This window comes from Sebastes fasciatus, chromosome 24 (genome assembly GCF_043250625.1).
Source record: "Sebastes fasciatus isolate fSebFas1 chromosome 24, fSebFas1.pri, whole genome shotgun sequence".
NCBI lineage: Eukaryota > Metazoa > Chordata > Actinopteri > Perciformes > Sebastidae > Sebastes > Sebastes fasciatus.
In genome coordinates, this window is record NC_133818.1 from 4915083 (window position 1) to 4931325 (window position 16243).

General features: G+C 38.0%; 1 protein-coding gene across 1 annotated transcript; it reads right to left on the minus strand.

Moving 5' to 3' along the window:
- Positions 1-420: 420 nt before the first annotated feature.
- Positions 421-12706, minus strand: mrps9 (mitochondrial ribosomal protein S9). Its single transcript, XM_074626900.1, has 11 exons — positions 12551-12706; positions 11451-11633; positions 8395-8457; positions 7616-7646; positions 7436-7515; positions 3534-3619; positions 3349-3424; positions 3099-3267; positions 2859-2967; positions 1497-1666; positions 421-788 (listed from the first exon to the last, which is right to left on the minus strand). The coding sequence occupies exons 1-11, from the start codon at positions 12650-12652 to the stop codon at positions 697-699; spliced, it is 1161 nt and encodes a 386-aa protein (XP_074483001.1). The 5' UTR covers positions 12653-12706; the 3' UTR covers positions 421-696.
- Between the last annotated feature and the right edge of the window lie 3537 nt (positions 12707-16243).

The window sequence follows — 16243 nt, forward strand, 5'->3', positions numbered from 1 at the left end:
AAATAATCTGTAATAATGATACATATTATTTGGAAAATAATCAGAAATAATAAAAAACTTTATTTGGAAAATAATTAGTAATAAGAATAAGAATAATAAACTTTATTTGGAAAATAATCTGTATAATTATTATTTGGAGAATATTCAGTAATAATAAAAAAACTTTATTCAGAAAATATTCAGTAGTAATAATAAACTTTATTTAGAAAATATACTTTCTAATAAACTTTCTATTAATCACAGGCAAAATATATCGTTATTCATTTTTGCATGTAAGTTACTTATTTGTATATGTATATTTATATAATATTGTTTATTTATTTTATCCCTTTATTTTTAGATAGATGACACAAAGATAATCACTGTAAAAAAGATAGACGACACAGATATGGCAAAAATAAATACAAAAAAACATGTATATTTATATGAAAACCTTATTTATTGTTTAATACATTGATAAACACATACATCTTATTCCTTGACACACACTTCCATCTGGTGGCTGAAGAGGCTCACTGCAGCTTGTTCAGTCTGGGCTGCATATTGAAAAATGGCGGCCTGTTCATCTCCGATTGTGTTCCTCCAAGAGCTTAAATAAACCACTGACAAGGAATCAGGTGAACTGGGGGAATATTACCACCAGAAGTCCGTCTGAATGTTTCATATTAGAGTTCAGGGGAGGGTGATTTCTCCTCCTCAGCGTTTCTTCCAGGTGAATTTCTTTCGTGCTCCCTCCTGACCCGGCTTCTTCCTCTCCCTCACTCTGGGGTCGGGGGTCAGCAGACCAGCTGGAAGTTAAAGATTAGATAACAGTAATTATAATAAACTTTATTTGGAATATAATGATACATATTATTTGGAAAGTAATGAGTAATAATAATAAAAAAATGTATTTGGAAAATATTCAGTAATAATAAACTTTATTTAGAAAATATTCAGTAATAACAATAATCTGTATTTGAAAAATAATCAGTAATAATAATAATTATACAATTTATTTGGAAAATAATTAGTAATAATAAGAATAAGAATAATAAACTTTATTTGGAAAATAATCTGTAATAATAATAAACTTTATTTGGAAAATATTCAGTAATAATAATAATAAACTTTATTTAGAAAATATTCTGTAATAATAATAAACTTTATTTAGAAAATAATCAGAAATAATAATAAACTTTATTTGGAAAATAATCAGTAATAATAATAATAAACTTTATTTAGAAAATATTCTGTAATAATAATAAACTTTATTTAGAAAATAATCAGAAATAATAATAAACTTTATTTAGAAAATATTCAGTAATAATAATAAACTGTATTTGAAAAATAATCAGTAATAATAATTATACAATTTATTTGGATAATTAATCAGAAATAATAATAAATTGTATTTGGAAAATAATCAGTAATAATAATAATAATAATAATAATAATAACAACAATAAACTTTATTTGGAAAATAATCAGTAATAAGTAAAAAAGTGCGGACCCACCTTGTCTCATGATCTCCCCCTCCCCTTCAGACAGGAAGCTGAGCAGGGCCCGAGATATGGCGAGCCGCAGCGCCCCCGCCTGGCTGGACCGCCCGCCGTCGCTCACGGTGCACTCCAGGTCAAAGCGTCCCAGCATGCCCATGAACTGGAGCGGGAACATCAGCTGCTGCCTGAGAGCGGGATAAAAAGAGGAAAATGACCAGAGATACTAATAAAAGAATGAAGTGTGGCTGAGCGGGCAGAGCAGGAGTGTGTGCTATTTAACAGATAGCGGTATCAACGGCGGAGGCTTAGCTAATTTAATGTCTGGTTGGGTGACTTTTCAGACAAGCACAGAGGATCCCGGCACTGTGAAAAGCTTTCTTTTACAATCTCACCACCACATATTACAGAGTGACTTCTGACTCAGCAGGAAAAGGATAAGGTTGTGTGTGTGTGAGGAAAGAAAGTGTTCTGGATGGCGTCTCGGCCTGAATGGCCTACGGCTGCTGACAAAGTCAATTGTCACCTCTCTGCTCCAATTACAGCCCGTCCTCACACGGCGTGACAACACCAGCTCTGGACACTCACACACACGCTGACACACAATCACTCAACTGTGTAATTAACTTACTACAAGGAGATAAATAAAAAACGAGGCGATGCTGTGAAGAGTGAAAAAGCTGCTTTCTTAATTTTTTTTCTAGAAGGGGAAGTAAAACACATCAGGTCTTGCATTTTAAGGCATCTATGAATGAGGCAGCAGAGAGGCTGTGATGCAGAAAAGGTGGATTTATTCCCAGTGGAAACACTATATGGAGTCATAGGAGTGCCATAAAAAAGAATAAATCTGTAAAAGAATAAGAAAATAAATGTGGAAATATATAGAGAAATAAATAAAAGAATAAATAAGTAAATAAAGAAATGTGGAAATATAAAAAAATAAAATAAAAGAATAAATAAGTAAATAAAAAATGTGGAAATATAAAGAGATATAAATATAAATAAAATAATAAAAATTAAAGAAATGTGGAAATATAAAGAGAAATACATAAAAGAATAAATACATTTGGAATTATAAGGATAAATAACAAAATATATGATAATAATCATAAGCATTTTGTTTTATTCTTTAATTTATTTCTGTATATATTTATATATATATTTTTTTAAATATATATTTCTTTAATTTGCATATAAATTACTCTTTATGTATATTTTTGAAAAGATTTATTTTTATTATTATATAATATAATTTATTTATTTTATCTCTTTATTTCTCCTTATCTTTTTCCCTATTATTCTTTATATTTCCACATTTATTTTCTTTTTCTTTTATGGCTTTATTCGTTTTTATGACTCCTATGACTCTGTAACACTAACCTGTCCAGTAGTACAGAGAAGTAGTGCAGGTAGTCTGTGCCGTTGATGGTGATGCGTCCGGAGCCGCAGTCTCTGAGAACCACAGTGGAGGTCGACGTCTTCCTCCGACCTGAGAGGAAAAACACACCTTTAATCTCCATTTTCTCATCATATATTACAAACAACGGAGACTATGAATATATTATTAAATATTTCCAAATGTAGAAATCTACTCTGGCTTGTAAATGTGTGCGTATCTACCGTCTGAGGTGCTGAAGGCCACGCCCCTGTCATCTCGCTCCAGTAGCGGCACCATTTGCTGTCTGGACTGGGCTTCAAGTTGCCGGCGGAAACGCAGGACGAAGTCTTCCTCTGTGGCGCAGTAGGGCATGGACAGCAGGCGCTCCATCAGCTGGATGAAGTGGTTGTACTGAAGAGAAAACAACATGTCATCGTTTTAAAAGGATGTGACAGACGAGGAGGAGGATGAGTGAAAAGAAAGACTTCTTACATCATGAATGGAGATGTCTTCGACCAGCAAAACTTCCAGTTCCTCCTTAGTGAGCCACCTGCTTGTTCCTAGAGAGCTGATGGAGACAGGAGATTAGCTTATTGCAAGAGTCACCACAACATCCTGGAAACACTGAGTAAGAGATGGTACCTGTAGTGATATCACACTGGTGTTCCTCTACTTACATCTGCTTGCCGTCCTTGGAGAAGAGCCCCTTGGCTCTCAGGCGATCTTGGTGCTTCTCTAGCTTCTGGATTTTGCCGAACATTTCCTAAAATGCACCAAAAAACATACAGCATTCAGAACAGATTCCCACATCCCTGGTGAGTTTAACATGGTAGGGAAATTGAATTGGGGGGTGCAGAGCCGGAGCTGCCATGCAGAGCGACAAGCGGGCTAGCCATCCATCCATGGGGGCGACGGCCTTGTCTAAATTGGCATCGTGCCTGGTGGAAACCCTTCATGTGTGGCCCTTTCTGCCGGGTCATAGTCAGATTTAGGACGACGGTATGAGACGTTGAGACCATATTCAATGCATTTACATTGGGAAACATTTACAGTGGGTAGTCAGCTCTGATCTGTTGGAATATCACCATTTCTACTACACAAATTATGATGTTTTAAGAGCTCATTTTCTCATAGACTTCTATACAATCAGACTTCTTTTTGCAACCAGAGGAGTCGCCCCCTGCATTGGCTTCACTTTTCAGTGATGCAGATCCGCCCTTATATGAATTTATAGCGTCTTATATGCTCAGGACACAATGATAAAAATCCATTCATGTGTTATACTTCATGTTTCTGGACTGAACTGACTCAGACACCTGTGTCTGCCTGAAGCAAAGCTGCAAGGAAAAGCAGGAAAACTAAATAAATGACAGGACAGTTTCGGGGCTCACTCGTCATTAGATCACTCTCGCGTTGGGAATAACCCCGGGGGGAGTGTGTCACAGCGATGGGCGCACAGACAGACGGATGGAGGGAGAGGGTGGGCATGCCGGTCACGTCCCTGAGGCAGACACCCCCACCTCAGCCACCCAGTGCCTGGGTGAGAACTCATTTCCCCGTCAATTATTCACCAGATGTTTGTTTAATTCCTTCTTGATAGAGTGTGCCTAATCCGCTGCCACTCCGACCAGCGACGGAGGGGCACGGGAGGAGCAGCAGGAGGAGGAAGAGGAGGAGGACGAGGGGGGGGGGGGGTACAAAAAACATCAAGCAAAAACCAATTTTCTTTGCAAAAAAGCGTAATAGAAAATCAGAAAAAAAAAGAGGAGGCAGAAGGAGGGTTGGATGCGTTACACGTTTGCAAACACTGGGACCGACAATGGCGAGGAATAATTCGCATGGATTGGCTGGATGAAAGAGGAGAGAACCAGTATCTGGATACATTTAAGTCGAGGTTGTTACAGAGACAGACAGACACTCTTTCTATTCAATAAGTCGTCTCTATATGCACGGCGAGACCTTCAAGTTCAAGGCCTTAGCTGTGAGAGGAAGAAGCATTGGGCTCTGATAGGACGTCGTGGGTTCATTTGGTGTAGACGGGGTTAAAGTGAAGGGGGAAGGAGTGTTTTCAGGCTCCCCAGGGTCGTGGCCATAAAGGGCTCAGTGGAGCAGTGAGCAGGTTAATGTGCCACGCTGGCTGAGCCCAACAACAGCCAGAGGAGCGCAGCTTTACACGCCACCGCCCCCTCCTGGAAACACTCCTGAGGTGTGTGAGGGATGGTTGGTGAAAAGGGCCCCAAATCCAATTCACCCTCTGTCTCCACCCTCTCCTTACACACTTCCACACCTCTTGTTTGTTCGTGTGGAGGGTTCGCTATAAGTCCAAACCCAAAACAATTAGCAGGAAGTTGGTTATGAAACCCTCCAACAGCGAGTCTGCATCGATACCGACTTATGATCAACGTTGTTTTGTGTTCGCCACGCTTCGTATACCAGTACAAACAAAAACTAAACTACTTAAACTAAGATAGACATTTAATATTATCATACAGACATTAACAACTTTTTTTTAATGCTGTTTTTAGATCAGATATACTAGTCTAGAAAACGACATGTTCATTTGTGAAATATTGTTAATATTTAAAAAACTATTATATATATTATTTAATAATAATAATAATAATGTATAAAAAATATAAAATAAAATAATATATATAAATTTAAATATATTATATATCAAATAAAAAATATATATAACATTTTAAAATGATGTATATAATTTTTGTACCCATATCAGCAGCTATAACGCCATAATAATCTTCAACTGTGCAAAACACGCATTCATTTATACTGTACATTAAAACTAATATTCAGATTTATTCATATTAGTCTTGCATTTTTACACAATCCCATTTTTCTGCATTTGTATTTGCACTGTTGTTATATATTGTAGTATATATACATATTTCTTATTTATATCTTCTTATAAATTCTCTGTTATACTGTATGTTTTTATTCTAGAACGGGAGCACTGTAACGTAACCCAGTTTCCCCCCCGGGATCGATAAACTATTTCTGATTCTGATATTTATTTATTTCCTTGCCGGAGAGAGGGAGGTTTACTGTACCGAAGCTTGTCGATGTATTTATACCCTGCACCTTAAAGACGGGTGCTTCGTTGAGCTTTGAGTGTGACTACAAATGGAGTTTACTCCATCAGGACGTGAGAGGGTGGAGGGACCGGATTGGATTTGGGCCATTGACACAAGAGAAACAGGAAGAGGAAAGGTGGAAGAAGAGGAAAGCGAGGAGGAGAAGGGTAAAAGGGAGTGACTGAGCCTGCAATCATGCAGCCAGGCAGCACGAGCTCTCAGACATGTCTGACATACCTATTTAAACCAGCAGCAGGGGGTGCAGATTGAGGCTGCAGGGCACAATGGTGTGCACGAGTGTGTGTGTGTGTGTGTATAAGAAGTGTGAGCCTGGACCAATATTCAGAGATCACACCCCTCTCTGTGTTTTAGATACAGACACACGCCTTCTTATCTGTGAAACGTCTTTGAACAAGGTCAGCAGCAGCAGACGGGGAGGAACGGTTCAGCGTGTGAACACAACAAAAGGTGGAGGAAGAGGAGGAAGAGGAGGTGAGGAGGAGCCCCCCTCCTCTTCCTCCTCCTCCCATCAAGGACCCGCTCTGCTCCCTCCTGCCTCCCCCCCAAATCCCCATGGAGGAGTCGCTCCCCGTGGCGGGACAAAGCCTGACAAGCCAGACGTGCCACACCTCAAACACACTGTACGCTGTTTATTCCTCTCCATCTCACCCGACACCATGCACGGTGTTTTAGTGTTTATGGGAGCTCAGTGGTTTAGGGGAAGACCTTTTGTTGTGTTGTTTCCCTTATGTGTCCTAGTTTATCATTTATACCTCCAAAATGAAATGACCTTTAACACGGTAAGAGGGCCAGTGTTGGGTTTTGGTGCCCCCTGTTGGTTTATTTTTGTTTTAAAAGACATTTTAAAAATATAAAAAACAATTTATAATCTTACAAATAGGCCTTCTTTCAGCTGTCCTGTGTTCTCTCTTTTACCCTTCTCTTCATTTGTCTCTCATCACACTCATCTGAGTTGAATTATAAAAAAATCTGGTCTGTGTCTGACTTCAACATCTCACAATCGAGGATTGATTTCATTTGAAAATACAGTAAAAAGGAATGTATGCAATAAAAGGTTTGAAATCTCATTAAATTTGTCTATAATTTTTGTCTGACTTTGGAATAAATAATATCCCAGCTCACTGTTCCTCTGTAGCACACATAGATGCAGGTATTCTTAGTGGATCACGCTTTAAACTGGACTACCTTTGACGCCTCCCCCCCTCCTCACCCTCCTCTAATCTCCCACCTCTCTTTCACCCCGGCTCTATTCAGCTGCAGCTCTCCGAGTGGAAAAGAGGATCTGACGTCGGCTCTCCTCGGGGACGACGCAGCCTCCTCTCAACTCACTCCGTCTGAATAGGATATGACCCGAGGGGGCAGGAGGGAGGTGAGGAAGAACCAGGGACTTGAGCTGGATGAAGATTTACCTCCACCTCACATAAAGACCTGACAGTGCTGCTCTGTGCTTCAGCTGCAGTACTCACATGCATCAGGGAGTAGTAGGACTGTTTGCCGGTGTAAAACAGGAAGTGGAACGGCCGCCCGTCGGCTCCCCACTGGACAGCTTTAAAGACAAGACAGACAATCAGTTCATTGAGTTACAATACTCACCATTTTGGAAACATTTATAATAAAATAACAGACAATAATAACACATTACACACCTCTCTGCCTCGGAAATATCTCCTCTGGGTGCTGGAAATTAAAACAGGAGATTAAAGTAAAGTCAAATAAAACATTTAGGACAGATAAATTCACATTTTAGGCATTTTAATGACGATTATCTAGAGAAACTGCGGTAATATGAGCTGCAGAGTTCAAAACCGTGGTACCGCCAGCCGCTGTCTGACTTCCGTTGCTCCTAAAGCAGTGTTAATATGGTAAGGATGGCCTCTGAGCGAGGCGAACGTCATTTGCACGGTTTTAAACTCAGCGTTAGTTGGTTGCAATCTGCAACTACACCACTAGATGATACCAAATCCTACTTACTGTGCCTTTAAATTGAACCAATTAATCTCTACTTTCCAAGATATTCATCAACATTGATTTACATGCAAAAGACACAAAATGTGGTACATAATATCTGTTAGGATAACAAGCACCTACAGCAGAAAAAGTCTCCTAAATGCACCGTAATGGCTTTAGTTTTATGGGTGAAGTTGTTATGTCATTTTGTGTTACAGTATTTTTCTTTCTTTAACCATTTTGTGACCCTTTAGATTTATCTCTGGATCAGGTTGGGAAGCAAAATGGCATTTTCTTGTCTCGTTTTACTATGGAAGTGATGAAAAAAACACCATGACACACCAGCTGATAAAAGTTGCATCAGTTTGATGGGAACTTACATCATAAAAACAAAGAATTTGCAGCCTTTAAACTTTAATATCAGCCATAGAGATGATAGGAAAGTGAAGTTTATAGAGTCTAACCCACACAGACGTACCTTCATGAGGGGCCGGGCTTTCTTGTCAAACAGGCCGGAGGGGAAGAGGTAGGCGATGCTCTTCTGTTGGTGACAGAAGAAAATTATTTAATAAATAACAGGAAAAGAAATGGCAGTTTGAGAGATGGCAGATCATGACAACGCCGACGCGTCCGAACAACGGAGGTCACACCAACAAACGCCAGAGAAAGTGACAGAAGAAGAGGCACAAGCTGCTGGTGGGTTCAAGGAAAGGCGAGCGAGCGTGATGAGTGTTGCTGGAGAGTTAGAGGAGAAAACAAGCAGAAAAAGGCACAAGTTTGTGGCCGGGTTGACAGCGAGCAGAGGACACTGTGGACATCCAACAGTTCACTCCAAGTTCATCCTCCGCTCAGTGTGTGTTATTAGCAGGGCTACAGATGGCACTGTAGATGTGTGTGTGAGAGAAGAGAGGGAGACAGAAAGTGTGTTGGCCCCGCCACACTCATCAAGACAGTCTGTTCATCCTCCATCTCTCCGCTGCTCTTCCTCCTCTCCGTCGGTTCAATTAGTGAGGCAGCAGGTGCTGCACGGAGGGAGCAGGTTGCTGCCTTTAAGGTTGTCAAACCGACGGAAAGCAGGAAGAAAAGGGCCGGTGGAGAGAAATGTAAAGGTGTGAGAGACAGGAAGTTAAAGGGTACAAAGACAGGCAGAGAGGAGCAGATGAAGACACACCTGTGTGTCCCCTGAGCCGAGGCTCAATATGGCAGAGATGGCAGAGAGCGACAGAGGAAGAAAGAGTCCAACCGTCACCCCTGAAACCGAGCGGTACCGCGGCGCAGGAGGATGGCGGATTTTACAGATTTCATCGGCACGGTGAAATCAATCATGATTAATTTTTAACAAACCCGATGTCTCATGACCAAATCAAGTGAGATAAAAAGATTCAACAGGCCAGCAAAAAACTAAAATCAAACTAAATAGTCTGAATCGTCTAAAACCTACAAAGTTGATCGACAGAAAATGAAGTCATTGTCGAGCAAAAAAAAGCAAAACATTTGCCGGTTGCAGCTTCTCAAATACGAGGATAAGATATTCAGTTTATAATGATATAAAATCGACTAAAGCAGCAAATCCTGATCCTATTTTTGCTTGATAAATTAAACGTGTAATAAATTATTTGAATTATTGATTAATTAAAAAAACTGTCCATCTGTATTTTCCAGAGCTGATATCTTGAAATGTCTCGTTTTTCTGATCAATTCTCACAGAGAAAGTTTGATATTTTACTTGATAAAGGATGTAAGTGATTAATAAATGATCAATTATTGTTGTGGATTTATTTTCTGTCAATCAACAGATCAATTAATCAACTTGTTTTTTCAGCTCTAGTATAGAAGAAAGCTGACTTGGAGGTCTCACCTTGGCTCAAACTAATAGCTAAGTACTAGCAGTCCCATGTATGTTGTGATATATTTTAAATCTGAAATAATTTATTGATCCCTGGATGCTACAGTTCCTCCTTAAAAATAAGCATAAAATAATAAAATAAAAAACACAATATACTGTGTGTAGAGAAATATAAATAAATAATAAAAAGTGGGATCTGTTATGTGTGTTAAATATAAATACAATAATAGTATAAATAATAATTAAATAAGAATATTTCTTGAAATGCACAGTATAAATGTAATATTAATTCCAGTATTGCACAGTAGTATTATTTTACAAATTATTGTACAGTTAAGTATTTTTAAAGTTAAGTTAAAAAAAGCTTAATAAGATAATAGAAGTTTTTGAAAGTCTTGTATAATTCATAATTTAGTTTTCAAATATATTTATTTATGGTTCTTTGTCCCGCGTTAATTTCTTCCCTGCCTGTAAACATCCTTTTGATTTTTCCTGGTTCTTCATCACCGTCACACCTGAAGAGTCTGGACTCTAAACCCAGGCGGAGGGATTTTATCAGGTGACCCCCTCACACCTCTCCAGTCCTCCCAAATGTTCCCCTTCTCCTCCACACATCATAGTTTGGGCTGCTCGCCGTCGCTTTGGCTTTCACAGCCCGGCGCCAACAGCTCTCTTCATTATCAGTGAGGGACACCGGGGACTGGGCGAGGAGAGAGTGGGAAATCAAGCTAACTGGTCGGAGCAGCGAGGGCCAAAATGTGGAAGAAGCATGTGGGTGAGGGCGTTGCTAATATCAATGATGCAGCGGATTAGCCAGAGGTGGCCCCACCTGCCTGGTGCTGGTGGAGCAGCGATGCTAATGATGATGATGATGTGAAGAGACCATGTGAAGAGCTTTAAAACACAACAACACATCTCCAGCAAACTAATCAATGTTTAAAATGCTTAAAACTTCATGAGAGGAGGATAAATGTTGACAAATCTGGGGATGAACTGTCACACTGTCCACCGAAAGAGTTGTAAAATGACAAAGACCAGCTGCTCGGGAGCTTTTTTTAAGTACAATAAGACAATAATAACAGCAACAAATCCTGCTCAAACATCAAGTGACCATAAAAACGAAATATTTATTATTCTAACCTCCTTATAATGTCTAATTGCTCTTACTATTTTATTATTCTACCTACCTGCCCTGTAGGGCTGTGCTATTAATCAAATTTCAATTATAAATACGGCTTCCAATGATAATGAAAACAAGATATGCGACATAAAAAGATTTTTGTGCCACGTTCGTTTTGCAATGACTCTCTCAACTTGTGTTATAAATCCAGAAAAAACATGTTACCGTGTCAATATCATTCATAATCTATACAACCAGTGTGTTTATGATTAAATTGTTTACAAATGCACAACGTTCTTCACAGATTCAGCCTCTTCATTTTGCTCTCAAAGAAGATTGATGCATTTAACTTTAAAATGTAGGCAACAAAATGTTCTTCCTAAATGCATGATGTTTGCAAAGTCAAAAAATACTGGTTTTCTGAGATTATTCTGTTGATTTTAAATATGCTTCATAAGATCAGGAGATAATTACAAGTTCTTAATTCATACAGGAGCCACTTATCCTTCAAAGTGAAGACAAACAAGCCAGTTGGACACACTCGGAGATAACAGTCTCAAGCACTCACATCTATGTCCTCCTGGGTGAAGTTCTCGGGGTCCTCTCCCATCATGTTAGCCAGGTGTCGTTTCCCGATGTTATACTCCTCCACCTGCTTCTGGATGAACTCCACCGTGAACTTCTCTGGTCCTGCAGCCGCCAGGTTCTTTCTGTGGAGGGAAGAGCTCACACATATCTGCCTGCTCAGCACCTGAGGAGGAGGAAAGGTGCAGTTAGAATTGAATAGAATAGAAAGCTTTATTGTCATCGTATTAAATACAACGAGATTCACAGTTGCCATTTCTGGTCAGTCCTTTAAAACAAATACTTGACAAGACTAAACGAGGCAGATAAAACATATAACAGGTAAAACACACACACACACAGTTATAAAGCAAATAAAACAGGTAAAGTAGATGTAATAAATAAATAAAAACAGGTAAGTGTTACACTAGAAGTATAAAATATAAAAATAGATGTAATGTAAACAGAGGTTATTGCACTTGTAAAATAGGTAGGGTAGATGTAATAAATAAAATGTAAACAAAGGTAGTTGCACTTGAGGTATATATATATATATATTGCATCAAGGATATATTGCACAGACAAATGTATTTCACATTCAGTGTATTAATATTGCAGATTTATTGTTTTTTCTTTTATAAATAAATATAAACAGAAGTGTTACACTAGAAGTATAAAATATAAAATAGATGTAATGTAAACAGGGGTAATTGCACTGGTAAAACAGGTAAAGTAGATGTAATAAATAAAATGTAAACAAAGGTAGTTGCACTTGAGGTGTATATTGCATCAAGGATATATTGCACAGACAAATGTATGTTATTATGAGTTATTATTATCTACACTATGTTGAATATCTGGAGCAGCATAAAGCCGAACTCTAGCTAAAGGTTGAATAATCTAAATTAAGATCTCCCACAGCCTCTCACACCATCATAAAACTAAAAACAGTGTTGTTTTGCTGTAAATTCACACATTTGTTATGGTAGTTTCGGCTAACAGAAGCTAGCTTGGATGCTAACTCAAGGTCGTCTATTTCTATGAGTTCACGTTTATTTATCATATATATTTTGTTAGTTTATTAAAGATGAAATCACACTGCACCTGTCGGCTCAGCTGCGAGGTGACTGTGTTCAAACTCGAGCTGCAATTCACACTTTTAACCAAAATAGATCCCACACATGTCCTCACACAGGACACCGCCATGGTGGCTGACAGCGATGACGTCGCCGGCGGAAGTTGTTACACGTCATAGCTATGTGCCTCTGAATGTCAACATACAAAATAAAACAAATATTTTGAAAATATAGCCGGAAATTAGTAATTAAAAAAATAATTTGAGATTTCAAGAATAAAGTCGTAATATTACAAGAATAAATTCGTAATATTATTAGAATAAAGTCTTAAAATTACTAGAATAAAGTCGTAATATTATTAGAATAAAGTCGTAATATTATTAGAATAAAGTCGTAATATTATTAGAATAAAGTCGTAATATTACTAGAATAAAGTCGTAATATTATTAGAATAAAGTTGTAATATTACAAGAATAAATTCGTAATATTATTAGAATAAAGTCTTAAAATTACTAGAATAAAGTCGTAATATTATTAGAATAAAGTCGTAATATTATTAGAATAAAGTCGTAATATTATTAGAATAAAGTCGTAATATTATTAGAATAAAGTCGTAATATTACGAGAATAAAATCGTAAATTTATGAGAAAAAAAAATCACATGTTAAAAATATTCAATAACTTCAGTATTATGCAGTGTATCCATCCATCCATCCATCTTCAACCGCTTATCCGGGATCGGGTCGCGGGGGCAACAGCTCCAGTGCAGTGTAGTACCACCAAAATTACTTCACACATCAATGATCTCCTCATAGTTGTACTACAACACTTGCTATATATTAACACATTATGATTTTGCATAATTTTGGTGAATTTTTAATGGGAAAAATATTCAATAAGTTCAGTATTATGCAGTGTAGTACCACCAAAATCACTTCACACATCAATGGTTTCTTCCTGATTATACTTTTTAAACTAATTAAGACATTTTGATGACACCACACTTTATAAAAGTGAACTTATTGAATATTTTTCCCATAAAAAATTTACCAAAATTATGCAAAAGCATATTTTTTCCAAACTAAGTGTTGTAGTACAACTATGAGGAGATCATTGATGTGGGAAGTGATTTTGGTGGTACTACACTGTATAATACTGAAGTTATTGAATATTTTTCTAGTAACTCAAGGGAATGAGTTACTAACTTGAGGGAACGAGTTCATACAAATTTTCTCCTCGGGGTCTACATCTATAATATTTAAAGCATCAGAAATGGAAAACAAATACGGGAAATAAAAAAGGTTTATAAATCATCTTTTTTTTTAAAAATACCCCAAAAAACAAAACAAACAAATACATGAACAGAAACAGAAACAGCACACAAATAAAAGGAAAAAGAAGAGATTGAAGTGGATGATCTAAACCACATTACAGCAAATGCCTGAAATGACAAATGAGTCAAATAAAAATGTGTAAAAGAAAAGAACATTTTAAAACAATCGAGTATTGTGATTTATTGGCTGCTTCAATCACACAGCTTTTTTTTTTATCTCTTCGACATCAGTCCACATCACATCACACTGTCACAGCTCATTGAAAACTTGTGTTGATCAGCATGATCATGGCAATTCATCAAAGCATGCTGGCCACATGGTGCAGCTAAAAGCTAAATCTGCAGTGATCCAGCATGCTAAACCAATTCCTCATGTGCTGGTTTGAGGTTGTAAATTAACACCAGCCATCGCCTAAATCCTAAACGCAAAACTTGTTTGTCTACAGTTTAAAAAATGACTAAATTCACCTGTCATTTCCACGACTTTACCATCAGAAATATGCAGAAAAATGATCTTTAAATCTGCTTAATTGATATTGAATTAATCAGAGAAACAATTTGTTTCCTCCCAACGTTTCAGACTTTAACACCACATGATCAACATGTTCGGCGCCAGTTTTTTTGTTGCATACAAGCAACTATCTGAAACCACTTTGACCCCACAATATTGCACTTGTAAAGCTCTGATGCCCTGTCCGGTTTAATGCAAACTGCATGTGAGCACCATCTGTCTCGCATGTAAAAAATCACTGACAACAGCAGGGGTACTGTACATGTCACGCCACAGGATTTAAAGCAGCCGATCCACATGAGTTATCAGAAATAACACAATGAAAAATGCTCCGTCACCGTCTGCCAAACACGCTGGCAAGGCTGCGCATAAAACAGATTGTTTTGCATATGTGGTGCAGTCGGTGCTGGGCAGCGCAGAGATGGATTAACACAACATTTTGTGTGGATTTCTTGAATAGACGAGCTGCAAGCTGCCACCTTCGCCAAACTTCATTCCTCACAGTACAACACGTCCTCTGTGCAACCACAGTTTTCCCATTGTGGATGTTGCAGCAGGAGGTCAGGTGCCTTGCTCAACAGCACGCTCATGCCACCATGCTTTATCTGACCTTTAATGCTGCTTAAAATATTTAATAACTCAACTGTTCCTCTCAACCTTCCACTAGAGATATTATAATTACTATATTTTTACTCATTATGTGAAGCACTGTGAGATTTTGCTGGATTTTAAAGTTTGCCATATAAATTAAATTCATTATTATTATTAAGTCCAATGTTCATGTTTTATTTTCACCCTCTAAATTCAGTGGGTCAGATGTAATGATAAAAAAAAATATATACAGTTTGGCTTTGCAGGAAGCATGTAGCACTTTTTATTTGTTACTATATGCATGTTATATTTTTGTATTTTTTAATCCTATATGTGTTTATGTGCAGGGCTATGTATACATTTTAATTACCCCACTGGGTATGAATAAAGTTATTTAAGTGGCAGAGACTCTACAGGTGAATAGTTATGTTTAAATATGCAAATGAGGCGTTATCTAATGCTAACTTTTAGTGAATTTAGGAGAAATCTGCAGACATAAACAGACAAAGTAGTAAATAAACACCTTAATATGTATTTGCTCTTTCCTCTAGTCTGAAAGAAGACATGTTATGGAAGCAAAATAGCCCAAAATCTCAATGTATATGATGTATATGATGTCAAAACACCTTCATGTGTCTTGCAAATGTATATTAATCCTCTGTTGTTCTCTATGAAACTGAATTATTTTAATATCTGCGTTGAGAAGTTGTCGGTTATGAGCTGAATTTCAAGTTTCAAACTGACTTTTTGTTCATCATTTACAATTAAAGATGTGTTTGCCAATTATAATGTATGCAAATAGGACTTCCTTTGGTTATAACTTGTGGAGAAGCTCCAGCCTCTTCCCCCTCTCAGTGTGTGTGTGTGTGTGTGTTTTGGGCACAGTGGTAGCCTATGCTGTGTTTACAGATCAATGCTGTGTGTCTTCACTTAGATTACTTTGATAGAGTTGGAACAGGAACACGGGGAGATTAATCAAAGTGAAGGGGCACTGACTCCCGGCCCGTGCCAGTCGATACGGCCGCGTGGTTAATTTGCCCCGAGGAGGGCTGTCGTCAGGCAGATGATAAACAGTGTTTGCCCCGTTTTTTAGCCACGAGCGTGCTGCTCACCAAGAAAAATAGTTTCGACCCATGGTCTCTAATTTACAGTGGGGGGTGAGAGGTGGGACATTAATCATCCTTCTGCTGTGGCCCGTCTCTGACAGGCGAGCCACCGTGGGTGGATTGGGTGGAGATATTCGTTTGGAGAGCTCACTGTGGACTCGGGTAAACCCTGTTCTGCAA

What these genes read in the sequence shown, in the direction of transcription:
- mrps9 (XM_074626900.1), bottom strand. Translation starts at nt 12,652, where the DNA reads ATGGCGGTGTCCTGTGTGAGGACATGTGTGGGATCTATTTTGGTTAAA. An exon ending in TCCAAGGACGGCAAGCAGAT is followed by an intron (nt 3,425 to 3,533) that starts GTAAGTAGAGGA and finishes TGTCTCCATCAG; the next exon opens with CTCTCTAGGAACAAGCAGGT. An exon ending in AAGACATCTCCATTCATGAT is followed by an intron (nt 3,268 to 3,348) that starts GTAAGAAGTCTT and finishes TTTTCTCTTCAG; the next exon opens with TACAACCACTTCATCCAGCT.